The 25131-nt window shown below is 42.8% G+C and overlaps 1 protein-coding gene across 2 annotated transcripts in view; it reads left to right on the top strand.

Annotated features, from left to right (window-relative positions):
• EDC4 (enhancer of mRNA decapping 4) overlaps positions 1-25131 on the top strand; it is a 470500-nt gene that overhangs the window by 218469 nt on the left and 226900 nt on the right. For both annotated transcript variants that reach the window (XM_073605174.1, XM_073605175.1), the window contains exons 10-12: positions 5637-5732; positions 23797-23896; positions 23994-24171. In XM_073605174.1, the coding sequence (XP_073461275.1) occupies positions 5637-5732; positions 23797-23896; positions 23994-24171 (374 nt within the window). The remainder of the gene's footprint in view (positions 1-5636; positions 5733-23796; positions 23897-23993; positions 24172-25131) is intronic.

Below are 25131 nucleotides of genomic sequence, written 5' to 3'. Positions count from 1 at the left end.
TTCAATACCTTCGCCATCTCCCCATCCTTTGTAACCAGATGTCCTTCCTCATTCTTTATGGGGCCAATATGGTCTGTCCTCCCTTTTTTACTGTTTACATACTTAAAGAATTTCTTGGGATTTTTTTTGCTCTCCTCCGCTATGTGCCTTTCATGTTCTATCTTAGCCGTCCTAATTGCACCCTTACATTTCTTGTTGCATTCTTTATAAAGTCTGAATGCTGAGGATGATCCCTCAACGCTATATTTTTTAAGGCCTTCTCCTTTGCTTTTATTTGCATTTTTACATTGGAGTTAAGCCATCCAGGATGAAACTAATTGACCTGTGATCGCTGTTACCTAAATTGCCCCATATTTCTACATCCGTGATCAGGTCTGTATTGTTGGTAATCCGTAGATCCAGTAATGTTTTATTTCTAGTTGGTGCGTCTACCATCTGACCCATAAAATTGTCCTGCAAGACATTAAGGAACTGGTGAGCCTTAAATGAATGCGCGGTTCCCTCCGCCCAGTCTATGTCTGGATAATTAAAATCCCCGATTATGATAACACTTCCCATCCTTGCTGCTAATCCAATTTGTGATAGGAGATCCGTCTCCACTTCCTCCCTCAGGTTAGGGGGCCTATAGCATACTCCCAGTATTATTTTCCCCTTAGCTTCATCCCTTTGGAGCTCTACCCATAAGGATTCCACCTCCTCTCTAGCTCCCTCAGTGATGTCATCTCTCACATTTGCTTGTACATTCTTGATATATAGGCATACCCCTCCCCCTTTTTTACCCTCTCTATCCTTGCGGTATAGGGTATACCCTTGAATGTTTGCCAGCCAATCATGAGAGCTGTTTAACCAGGTCTCTGAAATTCCCACAAAATCCAAATCCTCCTTGTACAACAGTATCTCTAGTTCACCCATCTTGTCCGCCATGCTCCTGGCATTGGTGAACATGCCACATAGTTTAGACCGGTCGCATATTGTCCTCGTATTGGGTGTTTCGAGATTGCAACTAGGACTTGCTACTATACTCGCCTTGTGTTTTTGTGCTTTGGTTAACCTACCACTAATGCCCCCAATACTACCCTCTGGAATATCTTCCGCGCTGGCTATCTCTGTCTCTGTACCCTCCCCCCCATCGCCTAATTTAAAAACCCCTCTAACTTTTTGGCCATCTTCATTCCCAGCAGATCTGCACCCTCCTCATTTAGGTGCAGTTCGTCCTTTCTATAGTACCGGTTACTGACTGAGAAGTCGGCCCAGTCCTCCAGGAACTCAAACCCCTCCTTACTACACCAGCTCTTCAGCCACTTGTTTACTTCCCTAATCTCCCTCTGCCTTTCTGGTGTGGCTCGATGTACCGGTAGTATTCCTGAGAATACTACCTTGGAGGTCCTTTTCCTCAATTTAGCTCCTAAGTCCCTAAAATCGTTCTTTAGGACACTCCATCTGCCTCTGACTTTGTCATTGGTGCCAACATGCACCATGACAGCTGGGTCTTCCCCAGCCCCTCCCAGTAATCTGTCCACAAGATCCGTGATGTGCCGAACCCGAGCACCCGGTAGACAACATACTGTTCGGCGCTTCAGGTCTTGGTTACAGATTGCCCTCTCTGTCCTTTTAAGAATTGAGTCCCCTACCACCAGAATCTCTTTCCTTTCCCTTTGCTGCCCCCCCCACTCTCACTGGAGGAGTTCTTCCCCTGACAGCTAGGAGAGTCCCTCAGCTCCAGCAGTGCTGGTCCCTAAATGGTTCCACCAATGTCACTCAATGGAGCGTACTTATTGGGATGCTCCAGTCCTGGATCGGCCTCTCTGGCACTTCCCCCTCTACCCCTCCTGACTGTCACCCATCTATTCTTTGCTAGTGCCTGCACCTCTTTGTCTCCACCCGCCTCTGTGCTGGCCCCTGCCGGCACCTGCTGTGTACGTTCCTGGCTCTCCTTTAGTATGGAGGGACTTCTCAGTGCTGACAGTTGCTTCCCCAGATTCAGAACCTGGGCTTCCAGGGAAACAATGTGCTTACATTTTGCACAGCAGTATTCACCCTCGATCGGATGATCAAGGAACGCATACATGCAGCAAGATGTACAAAGAGTCGCCTCTCCACACCCACCGGGCATCGTACCTATTAAATTTAGTGAGGATTTGGGGATTGTACCCTATCCAAATTACCTAAGAGCTAGCTTCCTGGCACTAATACTCCAGACAATACACAGGTACTCACAGACCTACTTGCAATCGCAATACTTAAGTATACAGTACACAATACACAAGTACTAACAATCCACACACACTACTCAGAAAACACTCAGGTACTCACACTACACAGGTACTATGACCCCTGTTATAACCTCCTGTTTTAAACTCTGGTTTTAACTCACCACTTAGACCAGTTCCACAGCCTCAGACTGAGCATGCTCAGACTGAGTCTTACACCCAGTTATATAGGCACCTGTGAGCAATTAACCACCCCCCTTAATTGATAGACTGAAGGAACCAGAGAAAAAAAAAAAAGCTATTTAAAAAGTGACAGAAAAAGGCGAATGAAAAACTAAAAGGAAAAGCCCCAAAAATGCAACCCAGCAAACCCAGCAAACAAAAAGCAAGACTTGTTCACTCTAACTCTGGTTTTAACTCACCACTTAGACCAGTTCCACTTACACTGAGTTCCACAGCCTCAGACTGTATACATGAGCTACTTTTGAAGGTCTCAAAAAACAAAAAAATAAAAACCCATTTGCAGTAGAAGTGCTAGTGTTGAAACATTTAAGAGCCTCCACCATCACGACGGCCTCCACCATCAAGTTCAAGAGGTAAACCTCAGGGTCAACCCCAGGGTCAAAAGAGGCCCTGGGGGAGGAAACCCACAAAAAAAAAACACCTAAAACCTCCTTATGAAGGGGCGCCCCTGCTCGCTCGAGTGGGGGGAAGACTTCTGCAGTTCTCAAGGGTCTGGCGGGAACAGTGTCGAGACAAATGGGTGGCTTCCTCAATATTTATAGGTTACAAACTAGGGTTCCGAGAGTTCCCGTCTCCTTGTTTTTGTCGGATCAAAGGTTCCCAGAGATCCAGAAAAAAAGTCTCTTTCTGGCTTTGGATCATCTCTTGTCTCAAAAGGTGATATCGGTGGTCCCCATGGAAGAGTGAGGGTTAGGGTTTTATTCAAACCTTTTCACGGTACCTTAACCAAACAGGGATGTCAGACCCATTTTAGATCTCAAAGATCTAAACTGGTTTTTGAATATCCTCTCTTTTCGCATGAAGTCAATCCGATCAGTGGTCTCCGTTCTACAAGATGGAGAACTGCTAGCGTCAGTCGACATCAAGGATGCTTATCTCCGTGTACTTATTTTTCCTACTCACTAGAAATATCTACGCTTCGAGATATAGAAAATCTTCATTTTCAGTTTGTAGCTCTGCCTTTCGGTCTAGCTACTGCACCTCGAGTGTTTACAAAGATCTTGGCTCCCCCTTTTGCCAGATTAAGTGCTCAGGGTATTACGATTCAAACTTACTTAGACGATCTACTCTTGATAGGTCAGTTGGTAGCCCGCTTAAACCATGCTTTGGTCACCACAGTCAGCTACCTGGAATACCTAGGTTGGATTCTCAACCTAGAGAAATCCTCCTTAAAACCATCAAGGAGATTGGCGTACTTGGTTCTGATCATAGATACAGCTCAGAAGAGGGTGTTTTTGCCCCAGGCAAAGATCAGTTCCATAAGGGAACTGATTCAGGTGGTCAAAGCAAAGAAGAATCCTTCTTTTCGACTTTGCATGAGATTGTTGGTAAAGATGGTGGTGGCTTCATTCAAAGCCGTTCCTTATGCTCAGTTTCATTCGAGACTGCTGCAAAACAGTATCCTGTCAACTTGGAATAAGAATGGGATTAGAAATGAGGCTGGCCTTGAGTACTATTAAAGGCCAGGTGTCGGCCTTATTGGTATTTTTCAATGACCACTTGCTTCACACTCTCTGGTTTGTAGCTTTATTCAGGGGGTAATGCGGATTAATCATCCAGTTAGGTCACCCCTGAACCCTTGGAACTTGAATTTAGTCCCGTCGGCGTTACAGAAACAGCCTTTTGAGCCGATACGAGATATTCCCTTGGTCCTTTTGACAAGGAAATTAGTTTTTCTGGTTGCCATATCTTCTGTAAGAAGAGTATAAGAGTTGGCTGCTCTTTCTTGTAAAGAGCCATATTTGAGTATTCATAAGGATAAGGTTGTATTACGTCCTCATTCTAATTTCCTACCAAAGGTAGTGTCAGGTTTTCATTTCAACCAGGATATTGTTCTGCCTTCATTTTTTCCAGAACCTCGTTCTGCGGAAGAAAGGTTACTACATTCTCTTGATGTGGTGAGAGCAGTCAAGGTCTACTTAAAGGCGACTGCTCAGATTCGTAAAACAGATGTTTTGTTTGTTTTGTCAGAAGGTCCTAAGAGAGGACAGGCAGCATCAAAATCTACTATTTCTAAATGGATTCATCAAGTGATTGTTCAAGCTTATGGTTTAAAGAGGAAAATTCCATCGTTTCATATTAAAGCGCACTCCACCAGGGCTGTTAGTACTTCCTGGGCAGTGCATCACCAAGCCTCCATGGCTCAAATCTGCAAGGCCGCAACTTGGTCTTCAGTCTATACATTTACCAGATTCTATCAAGTAGATGTAAGAGGTCATGAGGATATTGCCTTTGGGCGCAGTGTACTGCAGGCAGCAGTATAAGTCCTCTAGTCTCTTAGTGCCCTACTTTTGTTGTGTGTCCCTCCCTTCAGTTGGCATAGCTATGGGACATCCCACATAGTAACCACTATGGCTCTGTGTCCCGTGATGTACGATAAGAAAATAGGATTTTTAAAACCGCTTACCTGTAAAATCCTTTTCTTTGAAGTACATCACAGGACACAGAGGTCCCTCCCTTCTTTTTGGTATACACGTGTATTGCTTTGCTACAAAAACTGAGGTACTCCCAGTAGTGGGAGGGGTTTATATAGGGAGTGGACTTCTTATCTTAGGGTGTGCCAGTGTCCATCACCTGAAGGTGGCCTATAACCCGCATAGTAACTACTATGGCTCTATGTCCCGTCATGTACTTCAAAGAAAAGGATTTTACAGATAAGCTGTTTTAAAAAATCCTTTTTTTTTTTTTTTTTTATTTTAAAGTTTCAACATTACTTGAATCCTTTTTCATTTTCAAAGTTTATATAGGTTGCCCCCAATGAATTGTCCTTGTGGATGTGTAAAATGTTTGGAAAACATCTGAAAAAGTGCATTTCTAAATTCTGTTTAGTTGCTGTAAAATAGTTAAATCAAAACCTTTGCATAATATCATATTTTGGATATTTGTAGTCTTAGAGGTCTACTTATGAATGTTGCACCCAAGGCTCACACTCTTTTTTAAAATGGATTTGATTAGAAAAATATGAGAATTTTGTGTTCACACACTTTGTGCCCATGTATGCATTCCTTTTCGGGTATAAGCTGTGTGATTGCTTTGACATTGTTCATTAATGTTTTTAAAAGGAAGCTCTTTTACCTTCTGTTTGGGCTTTGCATGCTATTGGATCATCCTGTTGACATCACCAAGTTAAGCTATGAGAATTTCTTTTGACAACGCGTTTCTTTCATCCTTTTGCACTTTCAGTGTTCCATTTTGGAGATTCTTAATCACTGGAGCGGATCAGAACAGAGAGCTTAAGATGTGGTGCACAGTTTCATGGACTTGTCTGCAGACTGTATGGTGAGACACATTTGTTACTAAACAATGGGCATACAGAAAATGTTTTAGTTTTAATGATTAAACTTGAATGCCAAAGAAGGTATTTTTAAAGAAAACACATGAGTACTTGAAGCATCTGTAAAGGCTATTTTTTCCGTTTTATAAAAATAACAAACCAGTTATATATACCTGTGTGTTTATTGACGCACACAGCACTACTTGGCCCTGCCCTCTGCCCCCCTTTTCCCCACTGTCTGCTCACAGGAATTGATTAACAGCAGCATGAGCCAGTGGCTCCCATTGTTGCCGCTGTCCTGTGAGGAGAGAGGTGGGGACCAGTGCCCTTGCAGACGGTCACAGAGCTAGATAAAGATGGGGCTCAGGTAAGTATATGGTGGGGTGGGGTGCAATATTATACTGGAACATTTTTTAACTTAACGTATGGAATTTTTTAAGGAAAACATTTTCTACCTTTAAAACCACTTTTAATGCCTTATTGTGAAATTGGTTAAACGTATGTATTCTGTTTACCTGCTAAAGGATTTGTAATTGTGTACAGCCAAACAGCCAAATTTGTCATTCACACAACTCTGCAACAGTATGGTGCCAGACTACTTGATCTGGTCTGCTTACTGGACTATAAGGCTGCATTCACACCTGAGCGTTTCAAAGTTGTGCTGTTTTCCCGCGTTTGTGCCGTGGTTTTCCCACAATTTTGTACAGGTCACCAATATAAAAAGCAAAAAAATGCCTGTAATCTGCCCAAAAGAAGCTCATGTTCTTTTTTGAGCTTAAGGTGTTTTTCAGGTGTTTTGCTTCAGGTGACAGAACACTCAGATGTGAACAGGTACCATCGAAATGAATGGGATTTTGCTTGTTGGGTGTTTTTCAGGCCTTTGAGCGTTTTACAAGCTGAAAATACTCAGGTGTGAATGCAGCCTAAAAGTTTGTCACCTCTGGCCAAGAAAAAAATAGCACGTGACCTAGAAAGTAGAAAAAGCTTAACCAAAATGGCAGACCCTTATTCGGACTGAAAGGTACCTGTTTTTTATATGATCTCTATTGCACATACACTCACTGGCCACTTTATTAGGTAATCACATGGCAGCAACTATTTAGGCATCTACACATGGTAAAGAGGACTTGATGAAGTTCAAGCCGAGTATCAGAATGGGGAAGAAAGGGGATTTAGGTGACTCTGAACGTGGCATGGTTGTTGCCAGACGGGCTAGTCTTAGTATTTTGAAAACTGCTGATCTACTGGAATTTTCACCCACAACCATCTCTAGGGTTTACAGAGAATAGTCAGAAAAAGATCCAGTGAGCAGCAATTGTGTGGACGAAAATGCCTTGTTGATGTCAGTGGTCAGAGGAGAATGGGCAGACAGGTTTGAGATGATAGAAAGGCAACAGTAATTCAAATAACCACTCATTACAACCAAGGTATGCAGAAAAACATCTCTGAATGCACAGTATATCGAACCTTAAAGGAGATGGGCTACAACAGCAGAAGACCACACCGGGTGCCATGCCTGTCAGCTATGAACAGGAAATTGAGGCTACAATTCACACAAGCTCACCAAAATTGGACAATAGAGGATTGGAAAAACGTTGCCTGGTCTGATGAGTCTTGATTTTAGCTGCAACATTCAGATGGTAGGGTCAGAATTTGGCGTAAACAACATGAAAGCATGGATCCATCCTGCCTTGTTTCAACGGTTCAGGCTGGTGGTGTAATGGTGTGGGAGATATTTTCTTGGCACACTTTGGGCCCCCTTAGTACCAATCGAGCATCGTTTTAATGCCATCATCTACCTGAGTATTGTTGCTCACCATGTCCATCCCTTTATGACTACAGTGTACCCATCTTCTGATGGCTACTTCCGGCAGGATAATGCACCATGTCACAAAACTCAAATCATCTCAAACTGGTTTTGTGAACAGGACAATAAGTTCACTATACTCCAATGGCCTCTAAATTCACTAGATCTCAATCCAATAGAGCACCTTTGGCATGTGATTGAATGGGAGATTTCCATCATTGATGTGCAGCTGACAAATCTGCAGTAACTACGTAATGCTATTATTTCAATATGGACCAAAATCTCTAAAGGAATGTTTCAAACGCCTTGTTGAATCGATGCCGTGAAGAATTAAGGCAGTTGTGAAGGCAAAAAGGGGTCCAACCTGGCACTTAGCAAGGTGTACCTATTTAAATGGCCAGTGAGTGTATGTTCCAATGGTAAATTAGCCAGTTTGAGCATCATCAGCCAGTTCACTTGCAAACATCCTGTCAGCAAGTGGTTGGACCAAGATCATGGCTGCAGCTGCAGCCATGATCTTGGTGTCATTTATTACAGCTAGCGATTTGGCTGTTTACTAAAAGTGATCTGAGTGGCTCTGCAGCTGCCTGATCACTTTTACTGTGCTTTGAATGACTCAACATGACATCTGTGCTTGATTAGCTGTTTTGGAGGCTAGGGAGACATTGGGGGTCTAATAGACCTCTGATGTCTCCATAATGAGTAGCTGCATAAGCACAGTGTTCCCTACACACATGTTCCTAAAACTGGCTGTGGATGTACAGTGCCTTGAAAAAGTTTTCGTACCCCTTGAAGTTTTCCACATTTTGTCATGTTACAACCAAAAACGTAAATGTAGTTTATTGTGTTCTCATGTGTTAGACCAGTGGTTCTCAACTCCAGTCCTCAGGACCCACCAACAGGCCAGGTTTGCAAGATAGCTGAAATACATCACAGGTGATATCACTTGCTGCTCAGTGATTGCAGTATTCTAGTCTGCAATTCCCCAAGGTAATACTTAAAATCTGGCCTGTTGGTGGGTCCCGAGGACTGGAGTTGAGAACCACTGTGTTAGACTAACACAAAGTTGCACATAATTGTGAAGTGGAAGGAAAATGATGATAAATGGTTTTCCAAATTTTTTACAAATATGTGAAAAGTGTGGCGTAAGTTTCTTTTCAGCCCCCCTGAGTCAATACTTTGTAGAACCACCTTTTGCTGAAATTACAGCTGCAAGTCTTTTTGAGTATGTCTCTACCAGCTTTGCACATCTGGAGAGTAAAATGCTTGCCCATTCTAATTTGCAAAATAGCTTAAGCTCTGTCAGATTGGATGGAGAGTGTCTGTGAACAGCATCTTTCAAGTCCTGCTTTGATTTAAACCATTCTATTGTAGCTCTGGCTGTATTTTTAGGATCGTTGTCCTGCTGGAAGGTGAACCTTTGCCCCAGTCTCAAGTATTTTGCAGACTCCAAGTTTTCTTCTAAGATTGATTTGTGTTTGGCTCCATCTATCTTCCCATCAACACTGACCAGCTTCCCTGTCCCTGCTGAGGAAAAGCATCCCCACAATATGGTGCTGCCATCACCATGTTTTTTACGGTGGCGATGGCATGTTCAGGGTGATGTGCGGTGTTAGTTTTCCGCCACAAATAGCGTTTGCTTTTAGGTTGAAAAGTTAAATTCTGGTCTCATCTAACCAGAGCACCTTCTTCCACATGTTTGCTGTGTCCCCCACAATTTGGCTTCTCACAAATTGCCAACGGGACTTTGTATTGCTTTCTTTCAACAATGCCACTCTTCCATAAAGGCCAGATTTGTGGAGTGCATGACTAATAGTTGTCCTGACAGATTCTCCCACCTGAGCTGTGGATCTCTGCATTTACAGTGCCTTGAAAGTATTCATGCCTCTTGAAGTTTTCCACATTTTGTTATGTTACAACCAAAAACTTAAAAAATTTATTTTATTGGGATTTTATGTGATAGAACACCACAAAGTGGCACATAATTGTGAAGTGGAAGGAAAATGATAAATGGTTTTCAAAATTTTTTAAAATAAATATCGGAAAAGTGTGGCATTGTCAGAAACCATGAATCAGACTGAGACAGAAGTGCAGTTAAATCACACTTGTTTAATAATAATAAAAAGGCATCTCATGACAAAGAACTCTGAGTAACCGAAAAAAAAGAATTGTTGCTCTACAGAAAGATGGCCTAGCCTATAAGATTGACAAGACCCTGAAACTGAGCTGCCGCACGGTGACCAAGACCATATAGCGGTTTAACAGGACATGTAACACTCTGAACAGGCCTCGCCATAGTCAACCAAATAAGTTGAGTGCACATGCTTAGCGTCATATCCAGAGGTTGTCTTTGGGAAATAAACGTATGAGCGCTGACAGCATTACTGCAGAGGTTGAAGGGGTGGGGGTCAGCCTGTCAGTGTTCAGACCATACTTGCACACTGCATCAAATTGGTCTGCATGCCTGTCATCTCAGAAGGAAGCCTCTTTTAAAGATGATGTACAAGAAAGCCTGCAAACAGTTTGCTGAATACAAGCAGACTAAGGACATGGATTACTGGAACCATGTCCTGTGGTCTGACGAGACCAAGATAAACTTATTTGGTTCAGATGGTGTCAAGCATGTGTGGCGGCAACCAGGCGAGCAATACGAAGACCAGTATGTCTTGCCTAAAGTCAAGCTTGATGGTGGGAGTGTCATGGTCTGGGGCTGCATGAGTGCTGCCGGCACTGGGGAGCTAGAGTTCATTGAGGGAACCATGAATGCCAACATGTACTGTGACATACTGAAGCAGAGCATAATCCCCTCCCTTCAGAAACTGGGCCGTAGGGCAGTATTCCAACATAACGACCTCAAACACACCTCCAAGACGACCACTGCCTTGCTAAAGAAGCTGAGGGTAAAGGTGATGGACTGGCCAAGCATGTCTCCAGACTTAAACCTTATTGAGCATCTGTGGGGCATCCTGAAACGGAAGGTGGAGGAGCGCAAGGTCTCGAACATCCACCAGCTCCATGATGTCGTCATGGAGGAGTGGAAGAGGACTCCAGTGGCAACCTGTGAAGCTCTGGTTTACTACAGGCCCAAGAGGGTTAAGGCAGTGCTGGAAAATAATGGTGGCCACACTATAATGACACTTTGGGCCCAATTTGGACATTTTCAATTAGGGGTGTACTCACTTTTGTGTTATACTCTGCATATCATGGTGGTCAATTGGAAGGAGATTGGGACCATGAGGTCTCTGTCCCTGATAATAGGACTGTCTGTGCCCCTTCTGGTGTTCCCCGTTACTCCTGTAGGCAGGGAGGAATTTCTTCTATGGTGGAATTTTTTTGGGAAACTTACCTCCCTTTTCCTCTTGGTCTATCTTCGACTCTGGCATGACCACTGATCTGCTGCAGGAGGACGAGGAGAAATATGATGATTTTAAAAAAGAGGGTTCTTTTTTTCTCTGGTAAGCAAAAATTATCGATGCCTTCTATGGATCCTGCTATTGCATCATTTAATAAGTCCTTGCCGGGTTCCAGTCACGGATGTTCCGGTCTTTGAAGATGCTGTAGACTGGAGATTTAAATTTCTTAATGCCTTTTTTGGTGCATATTGTGCCTGCCATGCAGCCTATAATTACTTCCATGTATATTTGCCAGATCCTTGCGTTCTGGACCAGACGTATGTCCTGGGACCCTGGTTGAATCCTTACAAATCCTATTGTTTTAGAATGTCTGGAACTGATCTGTGGTAGTGCATGCTATGTCCTGTTCCTGTGGCTCAAGTACAGGTCTACAGAACTGGCATGTAAAAATAGGGCTGGGAAAAAAATCGATTTAAATCTTGAATCAAGTTGAGAGGTCAAATCGATTCAAAATTTAAGCAAATCGATTTTTTTAGATTTTTTTTTTTTTCACCGCGCCGGTCCCGAGGCGCTGCGGGCATGAGTTTTTAGGCAAGGCCGCGGCTTCGGCCTAGTCCGCGGCTACGGCCGGACGCCGCGGACTAGGCCTAAGCCGCGGCCTCGCCTAAAAACTCATGCCCGCGGAGCCTCTGGACCGGCGCGGACACCGCGCCGGGCCTGAAGAGCTGCGGGCAAGGAGTTTTTAGGTGAGGCCGCGGCTTCGGCCTAGTCCGCTAGGCCGGACGCTGCGGACTAGGCCGAAGCCGTGGCCTCGCCTAAAAGCTCATGCCCGCAGCGCCTCGGGACCGGCGCGGTTTCCAAAAAAAAACTCGATTCGAATCGTGAATCGAGTTTTTTTTTTAAGAGAATCGATTTTTTTTTTTAAAGAAAATCTCCCAGCCCTATGTAAAAATAATACCTGGTGAGGTTACCGCTTGAAAAACAATGCCTCTTTGGTGAACATCTGGACTCTTTAATTAAAGTTGTTACTGGTGGTAAAGGCACACCTAGCAAGAAAAAAGCTGTGAAAAAAAAATCTTTTTTGGGTTTAGCTGGGTTCCTTTCTTCATTTCCACACGTCTTCCTCTAAGTCTAAGCCCGGCACCTTCTTTTTGCCACAAACCTTGAACTCCTAAGCCAGCTCCAAGCCCCCCTCTCGGTAACAGGCACTGCCACTACTTTAAGTGGTGAAACGTTTTGCCAGCTTTCTCAGACTCTTGAATTCAAAACATTCCAGATCTCTGGGTCTGGGATGTGGTCTCCAGGAAATGTAGGCTAGAATTTGGCTTTCTCCCTCCTCTCCTATTCATGCTTTACAAACTGCTGCCTTCTCCGCACAGTTTGGAGGATCTGAATGCTGGTCTTCAACAAGTTTTCTCTTTCACCATATTGCCTGTGCCTACAGGGGGGAGGTTTCAGGGTTTACTCCAACCTGTTCACAGTTCCAACAGACCAGAACGATTTTCATCCTACACTTGGACCTGGTGAAGTTGGAGAAGTCATTTCTTCCACTATCTTGTGAAATTCTCTTGTGCCTGCTGGATGGTTAAATCTGTCTAGCTGGGGAGGAGTCCTCAGAATTTTTAATGTTCAGGGAACCTGGTCCACCAAAAGACTTCAAATAAACATTCTGGAACTCATGGCCATTCGGTTGTTCCTTCAGCACTGGACATCTGTGTTTCAGGGACTCCGGATGCAGGTACTATCAGAAGGCACAAAAATGTCTGGCGGGCAGAGAAAAAAGGGAAATTACCTGTATTGGGGTGTCATGTTCTGGCCTTGACCACAGTACACATTCCAGGTGTAGAATATTGTCAGGCTGACTTCCTCAGCCATCATCATCTGGATCAAAGCAAGTGGTTCCTTCACCCAGGTTTTTTCAGGACCTTTGTAGCAGGTGGAGGACATGCAGTGTGGACCCGTTAGTGTTCTGGTTTAACAAAAAACTTAACAAAAGGTTTGTCGCCAGATTGAGATCCTCAAGATTTTGCAGTAGGTGCTGTGGTGACTATAGGATAAGATTCACTTAGTCTCTGCTTTTCCTCGATTAAAGCTTCTGCAAGATCAAGTCAGTGGACATTACAGTGATTATGGTTGCCCTGTACTGGCTGTGGAAGGTTTGGTACTCAGACATAGTTTGGCTTTTGGCAGATTCCCTCTTCCAGATTGTGTAGCTCTTCTTTCTCAAAGTCCGATCTACCATCTTGCTCCTTGGTCACTTGACACAATGGCTTGGCGGTTAAAGCCCCCGTGGGACAGAGCAATCTCAAATTTGGTTATTATGACTCCTCTTCCTGTTAGTCTATTTCACTCAAAATTTACACTTGAAAGGCTGTTTTTTAGGGTGATGTAAGCAGAGAGAGTCCCCTTCTGGATGATGTTCTCATGAGCGATATCCTGGCCTTTCATCGCGTCTAAATCGGCATCTGGCCTTGAGTACCCTCAAGCGACAGAGTTTAGCCCTGGATATCCTCTTCTATCATCTTTTGACCTCTCATTCCCAGTGAAGGCCTTTTGTGCAGGGAGTCGCTCATTTATCGCCTCTTAGATGCTTTCTGGTGACGCTGTGGGATCAGTCTTGGGCTGAGGGCTTTTCATAATCCTCCCTTCAAACCTACTCGGATTATTTCCTTGGGTGTACTCACTTAAGGTGTTTTTTCTTGTTGCCATCACTGCTGCTAGCCAGTATCAGGGGTTGCGGGATCATCTTGTAAGACACCCTTACTAGTGTTAAACAATTATAGCGTTATCCTGAGACCTAAAGGCTACGTTCATTTTGTTTATTTTTATATATTCCAGCTTCCTTATGTACCAATATAGCATTAATGTACTTATTTTGCAAAAAACAACTTCTTTCCATTAATTCTCTACACCTGCTTTCCTAACTCTCTTCATAGTTTAAACACACTGCTTGATTAGTTCTGCCTTACTTCCTGGATAGACTTTGTCATGACACAGGAAGGAGTTGACCAGCTGAGGGTAGATGATGCAGGGTGTGTGCTAATGAGATCAGTTGGTCAACTCCTTCCTGTGGCATGACCTAAAGTCTCACCATGAAGTCAGGCAGAACTAATCGAGCAGTGTGTTTTAACAGCTATGAAGAAAGTTAGGTAAGTAGATGTAGAATTAATGGAAAGCTGTTTTATTTTTTCCAAATAAGTACGTTAATGCTATATTGGTACACATGGGAGGTGAAATTTTAGAAAAAAAAAGGTGAACTTCGCCTTAAGGCTTCTTTTCTGCCCAAGGTGGTCTCCAATTTTCACCTTAATTAGGGCGATGCCCTACCATGTTTAAATTCTGTTCCTAAGCACTCTAGAGAGGTCTAACTTTACTGTTGTGGTTCATCCTCTGTGTTTACCTGTTGGCTACAGCCTCCTTTAGACTTATGGATTCTCTGTGGCCTCAGAAAGGCTCTCGCAGAGGGCATCCTGCTTTTTGCGTGCCATTGCTAGGTAGATTCAACGGTCCATTGCTAAGTAGATTCAACAGAGAGGCGGCAGACAGATCCTTCCCGCTGGCTCCGCGGACAGAGACCCTGGCTAGCAGCATTAGTAACAGTTTAGCAAATGCACTACATACATCAGCACATTCCATAAAAGATTTGTTACCTATGAGACCTTCTGGAAAGCACTCCAAAGTTTACAATATGCGGTGGAGGAGCTGTCATTTACCATTCCATACTAGTGTAGATCTGATACTGAGAGGCATCTAGGCTTGCTGGTATCTATCTAAAGGAGATGCAGTCTTTTATCCCCCATGCTGCTAAGAAGCGGTTATTGAAAAATACCCATGCTTGTTCAAATCTACCTTAGGGTAAGAGGCAGTGTGTTTGGGTGATGGTGGCGGTGTCTTTGTAAGCGGATCTTACAAGATTTATTGCTTTTATTATGGACTTTTAAGTGAAGTTGTTTAATTTATTTGAAACACTGAAGGCTCACTTTACAGTTTGAATTAGCGCTACACTATTTTTTACATATGGGTCGTGCCAAACAATTGTGTACACAAAACAAATGTGATGCAAATAGTTACAATAGTCCACACGTAATATGATATATGGATCCTGGTATCTCTACACAGTCCACCACCATAGTGATCCTTAAAAAATCAGTGCCTTCATCAATCAGCAGAATTGCTTGCTTACTTCAATTGATCCCTCATTACAAGGGATCAAATGCGCTTGTGGCTTTAACCCAACCCAGGCCTTTCTCCTGATCCAGATGGTCTCCTGCACGGGATCTCTCCCTGGCATATGGATCCTGGTATCTCTACACAGTCCACCACCATAGTGATCCTTAAAAAATCAGTGCCTTCATCAATCAGTAGAATTGCTTGCTTACTTCAATTGATCCCTCATTACAAGGGATCAAATGCGCTTGTGGCTTTAACCCAACCCAGGCCCTTCTCCTGATCCAGATGGTCTCCTGCACGGGATCTCTCCCTGGCACCAAACAATTGTGATGATTTCTCAAAGAAAAAAGTGCTCCACATAGTGTAAAATCCTTATAACAGTTATTAAAAAGTAAAGGAATGCACTTAGAACTATTACTGGTAAATAATTTTTAAGTGTATCGGCTGCTACACAAACAAAGCCGTCCCCCTAGAGCATGTGTGGGATTGGTGGCGTCAGCACGTTGCTCCACCATACGCATTTTGTCATAGATGACGTCGCCCAGTGGCTGCAGGAAAGAAATTTGCACAGTCTATGGCCGGCCTAAAAGTTCTGTTTGCCAGTGTTTAATCACCTGAAGGTTGAAACCTATCTCAATAGCCTATGCCTGTGTCCTATACTGTACACCAAGAAACTGATTAAAGGTAAATTGAAAACCTTTTTTTTCTACTTTCAAACAGTTGATTGAAATTTTGTATGGCTCATGGAAATGATGAGGTGCAGGACATATGCTCTTCACATTACTCTTGTCCCGTAAAAACTTATTAATCAAACTTCCAAGATCTCGTGGATAAGAAAGTTATCTCACTGAAGGCATTGGTGATGTTGCCTTCCTAGAACTGCTGTGTGGCTGCCGCTATGTCATTAGTGCCTTCAGGGAAACCAGGAAGCCTACGCAAAAAGATAAGTAAAAGAAAAAAATGAAACTAACATTTGTTAGCTGTTTTCATGTCAGCAAGCTGAGCTGCATGCTAATGTGAATTTTTCTGAAAGGGGGAATGGTACAGAGAATAACTCAGCCTCTACCAAGCATGTTGGTTAGCTTAGTGCATTGAAGGATGTAGGGCATCTCTGTCCAGCTCTACTGGGTCAAGGCTAGTAACATGGATTTTTTTATTGTACATCACAAGACACAGGAAGTGTATTCTTAGCACATTGGGGTCTTCTAGTAAGGTTGGTGTTGATAGCAGCACCATATAGCCCTGTCAATTTAAAGTGATCTTTCACTCTCTTTTTTAGTGTTAGAGCAGCCTGAGCCTGAGCCTGCCACCCTGAGATCCTCCTGCAGGGACCCAACATTTGCCCAAGCCTGTTAAAACTTTTCCAGCCCCCTTGTTTGAATCCATCCAATTCAGTCACTGGCCTCACCCTGTTAAACGATTTGCTTATTTAAAACCTTAAATTCTGCAATAACCTATTGAGAGTTTCATGCCAAAATGGACAGTCGCTGTAATGGACCCTGTCATTTTTTTGCTTAAGAAGGCACTAACCGTCCCTGTAAAGAATAAAACTGTTTTCAGGGATCCAGTGGTCAAAAGATTAAGAAGCTCTCTTTAAGGCCCCTTTTTCTTGGCACGTTGCCCATCTCTTGCCATCTGGACTAAGCACATTGCCCAAGCCCTAGCTCCATGTTAATGAATCCCTCCATTCACCACAAACAAACTTTTACCTTTGACATTATGCTATTGCGGGAAAGGCTTGGAGTTGGCATTACGCTCTTGTGTGAATATCTTGGAGGATACTCGTTGCCAGATCTCTTAGATTAATTTGCTCTTGGTTCATATGCAGAATGTTTTTGTTTTTGTTTTTGTTTTTTGCTCAAATGCTGGTCAGCAGATTTGCTGTGTGAGAAATGCCTCAAATGTCTGCTCTTTGAGGGATAAATGCTTGTTGGTCCCTTCTGGGATTATTGCATTAAAGAGATCGCAGGGGTTAAGAGCACTATCCCTGAAAGAGAAGGCTTGCACTTCTGTAGGTGGACCCTCCTTTTTTTGAGACTAGGAAAAAATATTTTAGTCCCCCTCAGGCCTCCATCTTTGAGTCCGAGCCTGGAACAAAATTTTGTTGGAAGACATGATCCTCCAAACTTGTCAAGTCTGGCTCCAAACCCTCTGGAACACTCCCGCTTGTCAGAGCAGGGTGGCATTTGTCAACGTTTTCGGCCTTCTGGTCCCAGGAAATCTTAGATGTTTGGATCCAGTGTTTCATTCCCAGGGGCTGCAAACTGGAGTTTTCAACTCATTGCTTCAGGCTCTCAAAATTACCTCTCTCCCTGCAAAAGACATGTGGATTTTCTTACTGTTCAACAACTTTTCATGCTGGTGTTCACGAACAAGGAACCCTTTCAGGTTGTTTTTTTTTTTCAAACTTGTTTACGCTTCTCAAGCCCAATGCAGGAGTTCAGCCAGTTCTGGATCTAAAGACTTATCCTATATACACACTTTCCCATTTTCTTGCAATCAATGCTGTCTGCTTTTGGCAGTGGGCCATCAGCATTACCAATTTGTCCCCTTTCACCTTTCCATGGCCCCCTAGGTCTTCACCAATACACTTGACCCAGTGCTAGCTTTGCTCTGCCTCCAAGAGATATAGGTGGGTTACCTGGACGATGTCTTACTACTTACCAGTATACAGTGCAGTCTCTGCAGAGATGTGGTTGGATCCTCAATCTTTGAAAGTCTTTGCTGGAACTGATTCCAGGCCTGATATTGCATAGAGCCCTGCCAAGATCTTTCTGGACTTCTTACTCTCTGTTCTTGTGCCCACACCCATCAATTCCAGGGCTGATTTTTTTATTTGCTCTCTTGTATGAGGGTTTTGGGTCTTATGTTCTTTCTAGGCCATCCAGTTTCACTCCAGAATGTTTCATCTCATTCTGGCTGTGTGGAACTAACTGTCTTGATCCTTGGACCACTCCATGCTTCTGCTTTGTAAGGCCAGACTCTCTGGAGTGGTTCATTTCCAACCCGATGCTTGAGTCAGGGAAACTTCCCCTACAAAAAAGATGGAAGGCTCTCCCAATGTATGTCATCCTGTGGGTCTAGTGAGGAGTACTGGATGACCTCTCTGTGCAGGGGACTCAGTCATCGGAGGAAGCCTGTCTTCACATCAAATTCCCTACTGCAACTATGGGTGATTAAATTTTTCCTTCAACACGGGACCCCTCACTTGCAAGGTTACTTGGCAAGAATCCAGTTGAACAATGCTACGTCTATGGCCTACATCAAGCATCAGAGCGGCACCAGAAGTCATACCGCTTAAAGGTAGTGGACTTTATACTCTCTAGGGAGTGTCTGCCATTAAAATCTCAGGCATAGAATAATGACAGGCATTTTTTTTTTGTTTTTTTTTAATTGATCCGAAAGTATGGGCACTTTATCTGGATGTGTTCTAAGCCCTTGGCTACAGGTGGAGGACGAAAAAAATTGAAAAGACCACCTGCGCTCCATGTCACAAAGTTGAAAAACTGTTGCAAACCTCCAATATTTGAACACCAAATATGTCTAGCTACAGCCCAATAATAATGATTGTCTTTTTAAATCTCTCTTAGCAGTTGGGACCTCAGTTCTCAAGGTTTTACCTTGTTTTTCAACCACAAGTTATTATTTTAGACAACATGTCGTATCCCAAACACTAGGGAAACACTTCCGCTTTATAGGGTTCCTCCAGGCTCTGGCTCATAATGTACATAACTGCACAGTTCTGTAGTGGCCTGCATTGTTCATTCTCAATAACCTGATACAAAGAGCTTGGAATTCTTTTCCTTGCTTAGCAGTTCTTTGCCTCCATTGGATGTGGCAACCTCCTTACCTTTAACCAGGAGGATTACTTTGCAGTTTAACTGCTTCAGCCCTGCAAGATTTTATCCCCTTCCTGACCAGAGCACTTTTTGCGATTTGGCACTGCGCTGCTTTAACTGAGAATTGCGTGGGCGTGCAACGTTGCACCCAAACAAAATTGACGTCCTTTTTTTCCCACAAATAGAGCTTTCTTTTGGTGGTATTTGATCGCCTCTGCGGTTTTTTTTTTTTTGCGCTATAAACAAAAAAAGAGCGTGAATTTTGAAAAAAAACGCAGTATTTTTTACTACTTGCTATAATATCCCCCATAAATATATAAAAAAAACTATTTTTTTCCTCAGTAACAGTAGGAGGAAATAAGGGATTTTAACGGTGCAAGGTAATAGAGAAGAAAAATAAAAAAATATAATTTTTAATTTACATTCAAAGTAAAAAAACATATAGATAGTACATATTTTACACGTATTGTGGTGTTTATGCAGTTACGGTCGTCAGACAGAACACAAATGTGTTTTGAGATGATATGGCCACATACTAGCTCGACATGTTTCGCTGAATTGCTTTCTCAAGGGATATGCAGGCCGAAGATTAATATCATCCAACACTTTACAATTCCCAGAGTGACCCCAGCCTCGGTCAGTCACCACACAACCATCAACTATCACTGAAAACCTGACTAGGCCATATCGGTGCAGTCACAGGGGACAGAAGGGTAAAATTTTAAATTGTTTGTTAGTTAACAGAGCATATTGGTGGGAAGGAAACCTCAGAACACCTGCTGATGGGGACTATTCTGGTAGCAGTCACGGACACTGCAAAGTTGAGTTCCAGCCTCTGGCTCAGTTTAGGCCGATATGTATTCTTCTACATATTTGTGGTAAAAAAAAATCGCAATAAGCGTATATTGATTGGTTTGCGCAAAAATTATAGTGTCTACAAAATACGGGATAGATTTATGGCATTTTAAAAAAAAAATAATTTATTATTTTTTTTTTTACTAGTAATAGCTACGATAGCGATTTTTTTTCGTGACTGCGACATTATGGCGGGCACATCGGACACTTTTGACACATTTTTGGGACCATTCACATTTATACAGGGATCACTGCTATAAAAGTGCATTGATTACTGTATATATGTGACAGGCAGGGAAGGGGTTAACCACTAGGGGGACACAAGGGGTTAATTATGTTTCCTAAGGGAGTGATTCTAACTGTAGGGGGCGGGGACGTACAAGGGGAGGAGACCGATCAGTGTTCCTCTGTACTGGGAACACAGATCGGTCTTCTCTCAACTGACAGGACATGGATCTGTGTGTTTACACACACAGATCCACGGTCCGGCCCGGTTAACGGGCAATCGCGGGTGCCCGGCGGACATCGCGGCCGCCGGGCACACGCACCGGGTCCCGAGCAACGTGGCGGGCGCGCGCGCCCCCTAGACTGCCGGGAAGCCCAGGCCGTCATATGACGTCCACCCAGGATGGGAGATCCCATCTGTGGACGTCATTTGACAATGGCCGGGTAGTGAAGTGGTTAAGCGTGGATAGTTAAAGTGTTTGTTACCCTAAAAAAAATGGATCCTGTTCCTTTAAAGCATGTTATGCTGCAGTGCTTGTGCTGTGTAATTTGAAATACCTGGCTGGTTCTGCCCTCCCCCTGTAAACTGACCACGATCATGGCTGCTGAGCCCTGACACCGTGGTCAGTTTACTTGCCTCCGTCATCCGCAGCTCTCCTGTGTCCTCCTCTGTCCTCTCCCCCCTCCCTGCCTGTCGGCTCTGCATCAGATCCTGCCCCTCCCCCTCCTGCTGAAATAAGTGTTATTTTCAGGCACTCACCTGTCTTCCTGAATGCAATGTCTCCCAGTGTATCTGTGTTATATAAAAAAATGCCTTTCTATACTGTATTTCTGAGCTCCGCTCGGCGCTCATGTGACCTGCTGCCTTTCTCCTCCTCCCGACTGCCGTCAATGGGGGATTCTCAGCCCCTCCCGCCGTCAGATTGGGAGAGGGAGCAGTAGCTGGCCACGTGATCGGCGCTTGGAAATGCAGTATAGAATGGCATTTTTTCAATAAAACAGATAAACTAGAAACGTTGCATTCAGGAAGACAGGTGAGTGCCAGAAAATAACCAAGTGGCGTTACGACCACTTTAAGTTTCAAATTTAATTGCTGACTTTAACTGCAGAGGACATAAGCAAAACTCATCACCTTTCTCTGAAAAGTCATTATCTGCTCTACCTGCAGTCTCTGAGCATTCAGTTGCACAGACTGTCTGGTGAAGAGTCTCACAAAAGTTCACAGGATGATTTTTTTCCCCAGGGGTTGTTATCTGCCTTGGTTCGAAGACTGAGAGGTTGATTCAGCACCTAATTGGAGCAGAGCATGAAAAATCTAAAAATGGAGAAGCAGCCTGCTGCTTCCACCAGTGCTATACTACAGGCCTAGTTTTCTTAGGAGGTCCTAAGACTAATAACCTATTTCTATGATCATGTTATTTTCAGATGTCCTTTACACTGACAGGTAAACTCCTGTTAAACTGTTGGCACCTGCCAAATGTTTTGCAAGCCAATATCTTTTTGAGAAGGTCTTTGTTAGGATGTTGGCTGTTCCCACAGTTGATCAGGCAGTGTCTTATTTTAATAAAGCACTAACCATTCTGGTAGATGGTTCACCAGTATTTAAAGAACCCATAGATCTATGTTTGAAGAGCATTGCCATATCATTTTCTTCACTTTTAGGTCCTGATTTTCAACTTGCCATGGCATTAATGTTCGTTTGTCAAACATTAGAGGAATGGACAAAACTCATGGCTACGAATCCATGTCTACTCGGACCAATTGTCTGTGGAGCAAATTGAGTTAATTTAGACAGCCCTACCATCTTCGTAGATGTGTTAGTGGATATCTTCTATCTGATTTTCTTGTATGAGTCACCTATCAATTTACATGGGAAGAGCAGGCATGTGGAATACTTTCACAGTGCATGTCGTTTAAGGGATGGCAGTTCTTCAAACACCCTCATCAAGGATATCGGTGGAGATGAGAGTACTTGTATACCCCAGCAGAAGAAGCCTAGCTCTCAAAAGCTGGAAAGAATTTGCTTCTCCCACTAAGGTCAAGAAGGGTTTCTCTTTACTGTCAGGTTTCAGCCCCTAAGGCGAATCCCAAACCAAGCCCTCAGTTTCATTGTATGTCTTGGACCCCCAAACCCCCTAAACCTGCAGATAAGCCTTCTTTGGTTTAAGGGGATGGTTCATCTTTTAGCATTTTTGTACACTTGGAAAGCCAGCAACATAGATGCCAGGTTATGGGAGGTGATTTCAACTAGCTACAAACTAGAGATCCGCTTGTCTACCAGCGTTACAGTTTTGACACTTTTGATTAGTAGACCTCCATGTAACCCATGTGGGTCTTCTGAGAGCCTTTCCTACAACTACAGATACACATGATTTTAATTTCTCAAGAAATATATATGTAACAAGCCCCTTGCTCGCTCGGTTCCACTCTCCCGACACTCCTCTGCAGCTATAGAATCAGATCGCAACGTCTGATGGTTCGGTCATCCAATGCTCTGGGATTAGAACTTCAGCTATGTGCCGTTCTAACCCAGTTGTGATAGCTCAGAACAAACACCAGGCAGGCTGTATGTAAGTTCAAACAGGAATCTATCTTTATTGACAAAATACAGGCTTTTTTATACACTCAAAGTGGAAGTGCAGACCTCCTGTTCATATTACTCTAACAATACAGCTGTAACCTAATTAACATGAGCTAATTAACTAATCCCTTTAGACAGCCTAGATGACTCAGACATGACCGTTAGGCCAGACTGGCTGTCTTGTAGTTCAGAAAATCCAATCAACATTATCACAATCAACATAGACTCTTCTTCACACATTAGCAGAGTTAATTAACACAAATAACAATGGGGATCTAATGACTCTTAGATCCCATAGTAAACTTATTTACAATACACATTTTAGCAGACAATAGACAGACAGGTGTTGGAATTTACATCAGCATTTCCTAACAGTATCTGTCCCAGCATTATGAATCAGGCACTATTCCAATATGGCAAATCCAGGGTCCGCAGACATACAGCTCACAAAGAACACCGTTCCCCCAAATGCAAGGGCCCCTGATCGATCGGCAAGAGGCCAGCACACAGCCCCCTCCAAAAGTCTCCCTCCCGGCTAGGTCTGTCACAATATAGTAGTTCATTCCGCAAAACCAGTCATCTACCCTGTGGGCTTAAATTGGTTAAGTAAAACCATAGGTGTGCTGGGTGCACTGTCCAGAGCAGCTGAGGCTTCAGAGAAATGGACTGGGGAATCTGTCCTCACTCCCTTTCTCTGTCTCAAATGTGGGACATCAGGGGTGTTTAGACCCTTGATATGTCTAAAAAACTCCCCAACAGGGATCATAAAAAAAAAAAGTGAAAAAATAAAAAATATTGTAAAAAATCACTTAAAAAAACAAAAACAAAACGCTGACACCATCCACTGCTCTGCTAATGTACACGCATGTGTATTTGTGCTCTGGGGGAGAACACCCTAATGCTGTAGGTTGCGCACATCAGTGAGTACAACTAATTGTATGAAGTTAAAATGGATTGTTTTTTTTAAAGTAAAGACAAGTCTTTATGGTGTATGTTTAAGTGATCTGGGTAGCGTAGTTGAACTTTCTACATGTTTGAAGAGGCACATAAATGTAAAAATGACAATGAATCCTTTGAAGTTTGTGTTAATAGCGTTTGTTCACAGATGTCCTTTGGATTATAAATTGAAGTTGGTTTCTATTTTGTGCTGTTGAATGTCTGTGTATAGAGAACAGTGAAAACCATATTTTAGAATGCTTACATTGTAGTTTGTTTTAATACATGTTTGTTTCTTTCTAGTTTTTCTCCAGACCCATATAGCTCGAGTGTTTTGCCTGGGTTAAAAGTGTCACTGGATTTGTCTGCAGAATTCTTGATTCTCACTGATGTTCAGAGAAAAGTATGTATTCATAAGCATGTTATTTTTTTATTGACAAAAATCATGACAGAACATTTGCCTGGAATAGATGATTGTTTTCATTCATTTTTGTGTACAGGTTTTATATGTGATGGAGTTGCAGCAGAACCAAGATGATGGAAGGGCTGCTTTCACTTCAATTTCTGAATTTTTGTTGACTCATCCAGTTTTGAGTTTTGGTATCCAGGATGTATGTCGTCATATAAGAAATTCAGAAGTTATCCCATCAGAGGCAGAAAATGATAACACTGGTGCAGGTGGGTATAATGGAAAGGACTAACTAAAATTGCCCTTCCATATACTAGTATGAAGCACAGAGGAGTCTTTTTTTAGATTTGTAAATTCAGAAAGGCTATTATTTTAATGAATGCTAGCTAACCCAAAAAGACAGAAGGATTAAAGTAGAATTTCCGGCTAGAACTAATAAGTCTTAAATATGCTCCCTCCTCACATGTATGCTGACTAACCTGTGTATGAAATTTGTATATACTATAGTTTGTAGCCTCTATAGCTATCACACATACTAAATAATATACACATCTGTTTTCTGTTTTTTTCACCAAGAAATGTAGCTGAATACTTTTTGGCCTAAATTTATGAAGGATTATTTATTTGCAACATCTTATAGCAGAAACTTAACGTTTTTAAGAAAAAATGTGCATTCAAGGATGGCCTTTCAGTGCATTCATATCCACAAACATCATATATAGTATGAAAAGTATCAAAGCTTTATTACAAAAGATCACATTTTAAAAATTATACAGATAGTATAAATAGGTCTCCATTGAATAATAGTGCAAAAGAAACAATTAGACATTTATCAGAGACCAATAGGGTCTTTCCTATGCGTTTTGTGGTCACAGCCGCTTCTTCAGGGTTAGAAAATTCTTCCTCTGATATAATGCTTTTTATCACCAATTTTTAAATCTATAAATACAATGTACACATGCATATTGGATGCATATAAATTACACTTAGTATTTACAGCTCCTCTCCCACAGGGCACATAGAGGAAGTCGTGTTGGAAAAAAAAAAAAAAAAAAAAACACACCCCCATAACTCTACAATCCCATATACATATCGGATCAATATTGTCTGCGCTGTGGGTAGGCGGAAAGGAGGAATGTCAGATTGCAAACCTTTTCCACCAGGGTAATGAAACCTCACATCAGGAGAAAGGATGGAGGAAACAAGGAACATCGGCTATGGTTCTAAAA

The sequence above is a fragment of the Aquarana catesbeiana genome, linkage group LG11 (genome assembly GCF_042186555.1).
Source record: "Aquarana catesbeiana isolate 2022-GZ linkage group LG11, ASM4218655v1, whole genome shotgun sequence".
Classification (NCBI taxonomy): Eukaryota; Metazoa; Chordata; class Amphibia; order Anura; family Ranidae; genus Aquarana; species Aquarana catesbeiana.
Note: the sequence above shows the minus strand (reverse complement) of the source record. Positions and strands in the feature narration are given on the sequence as shown.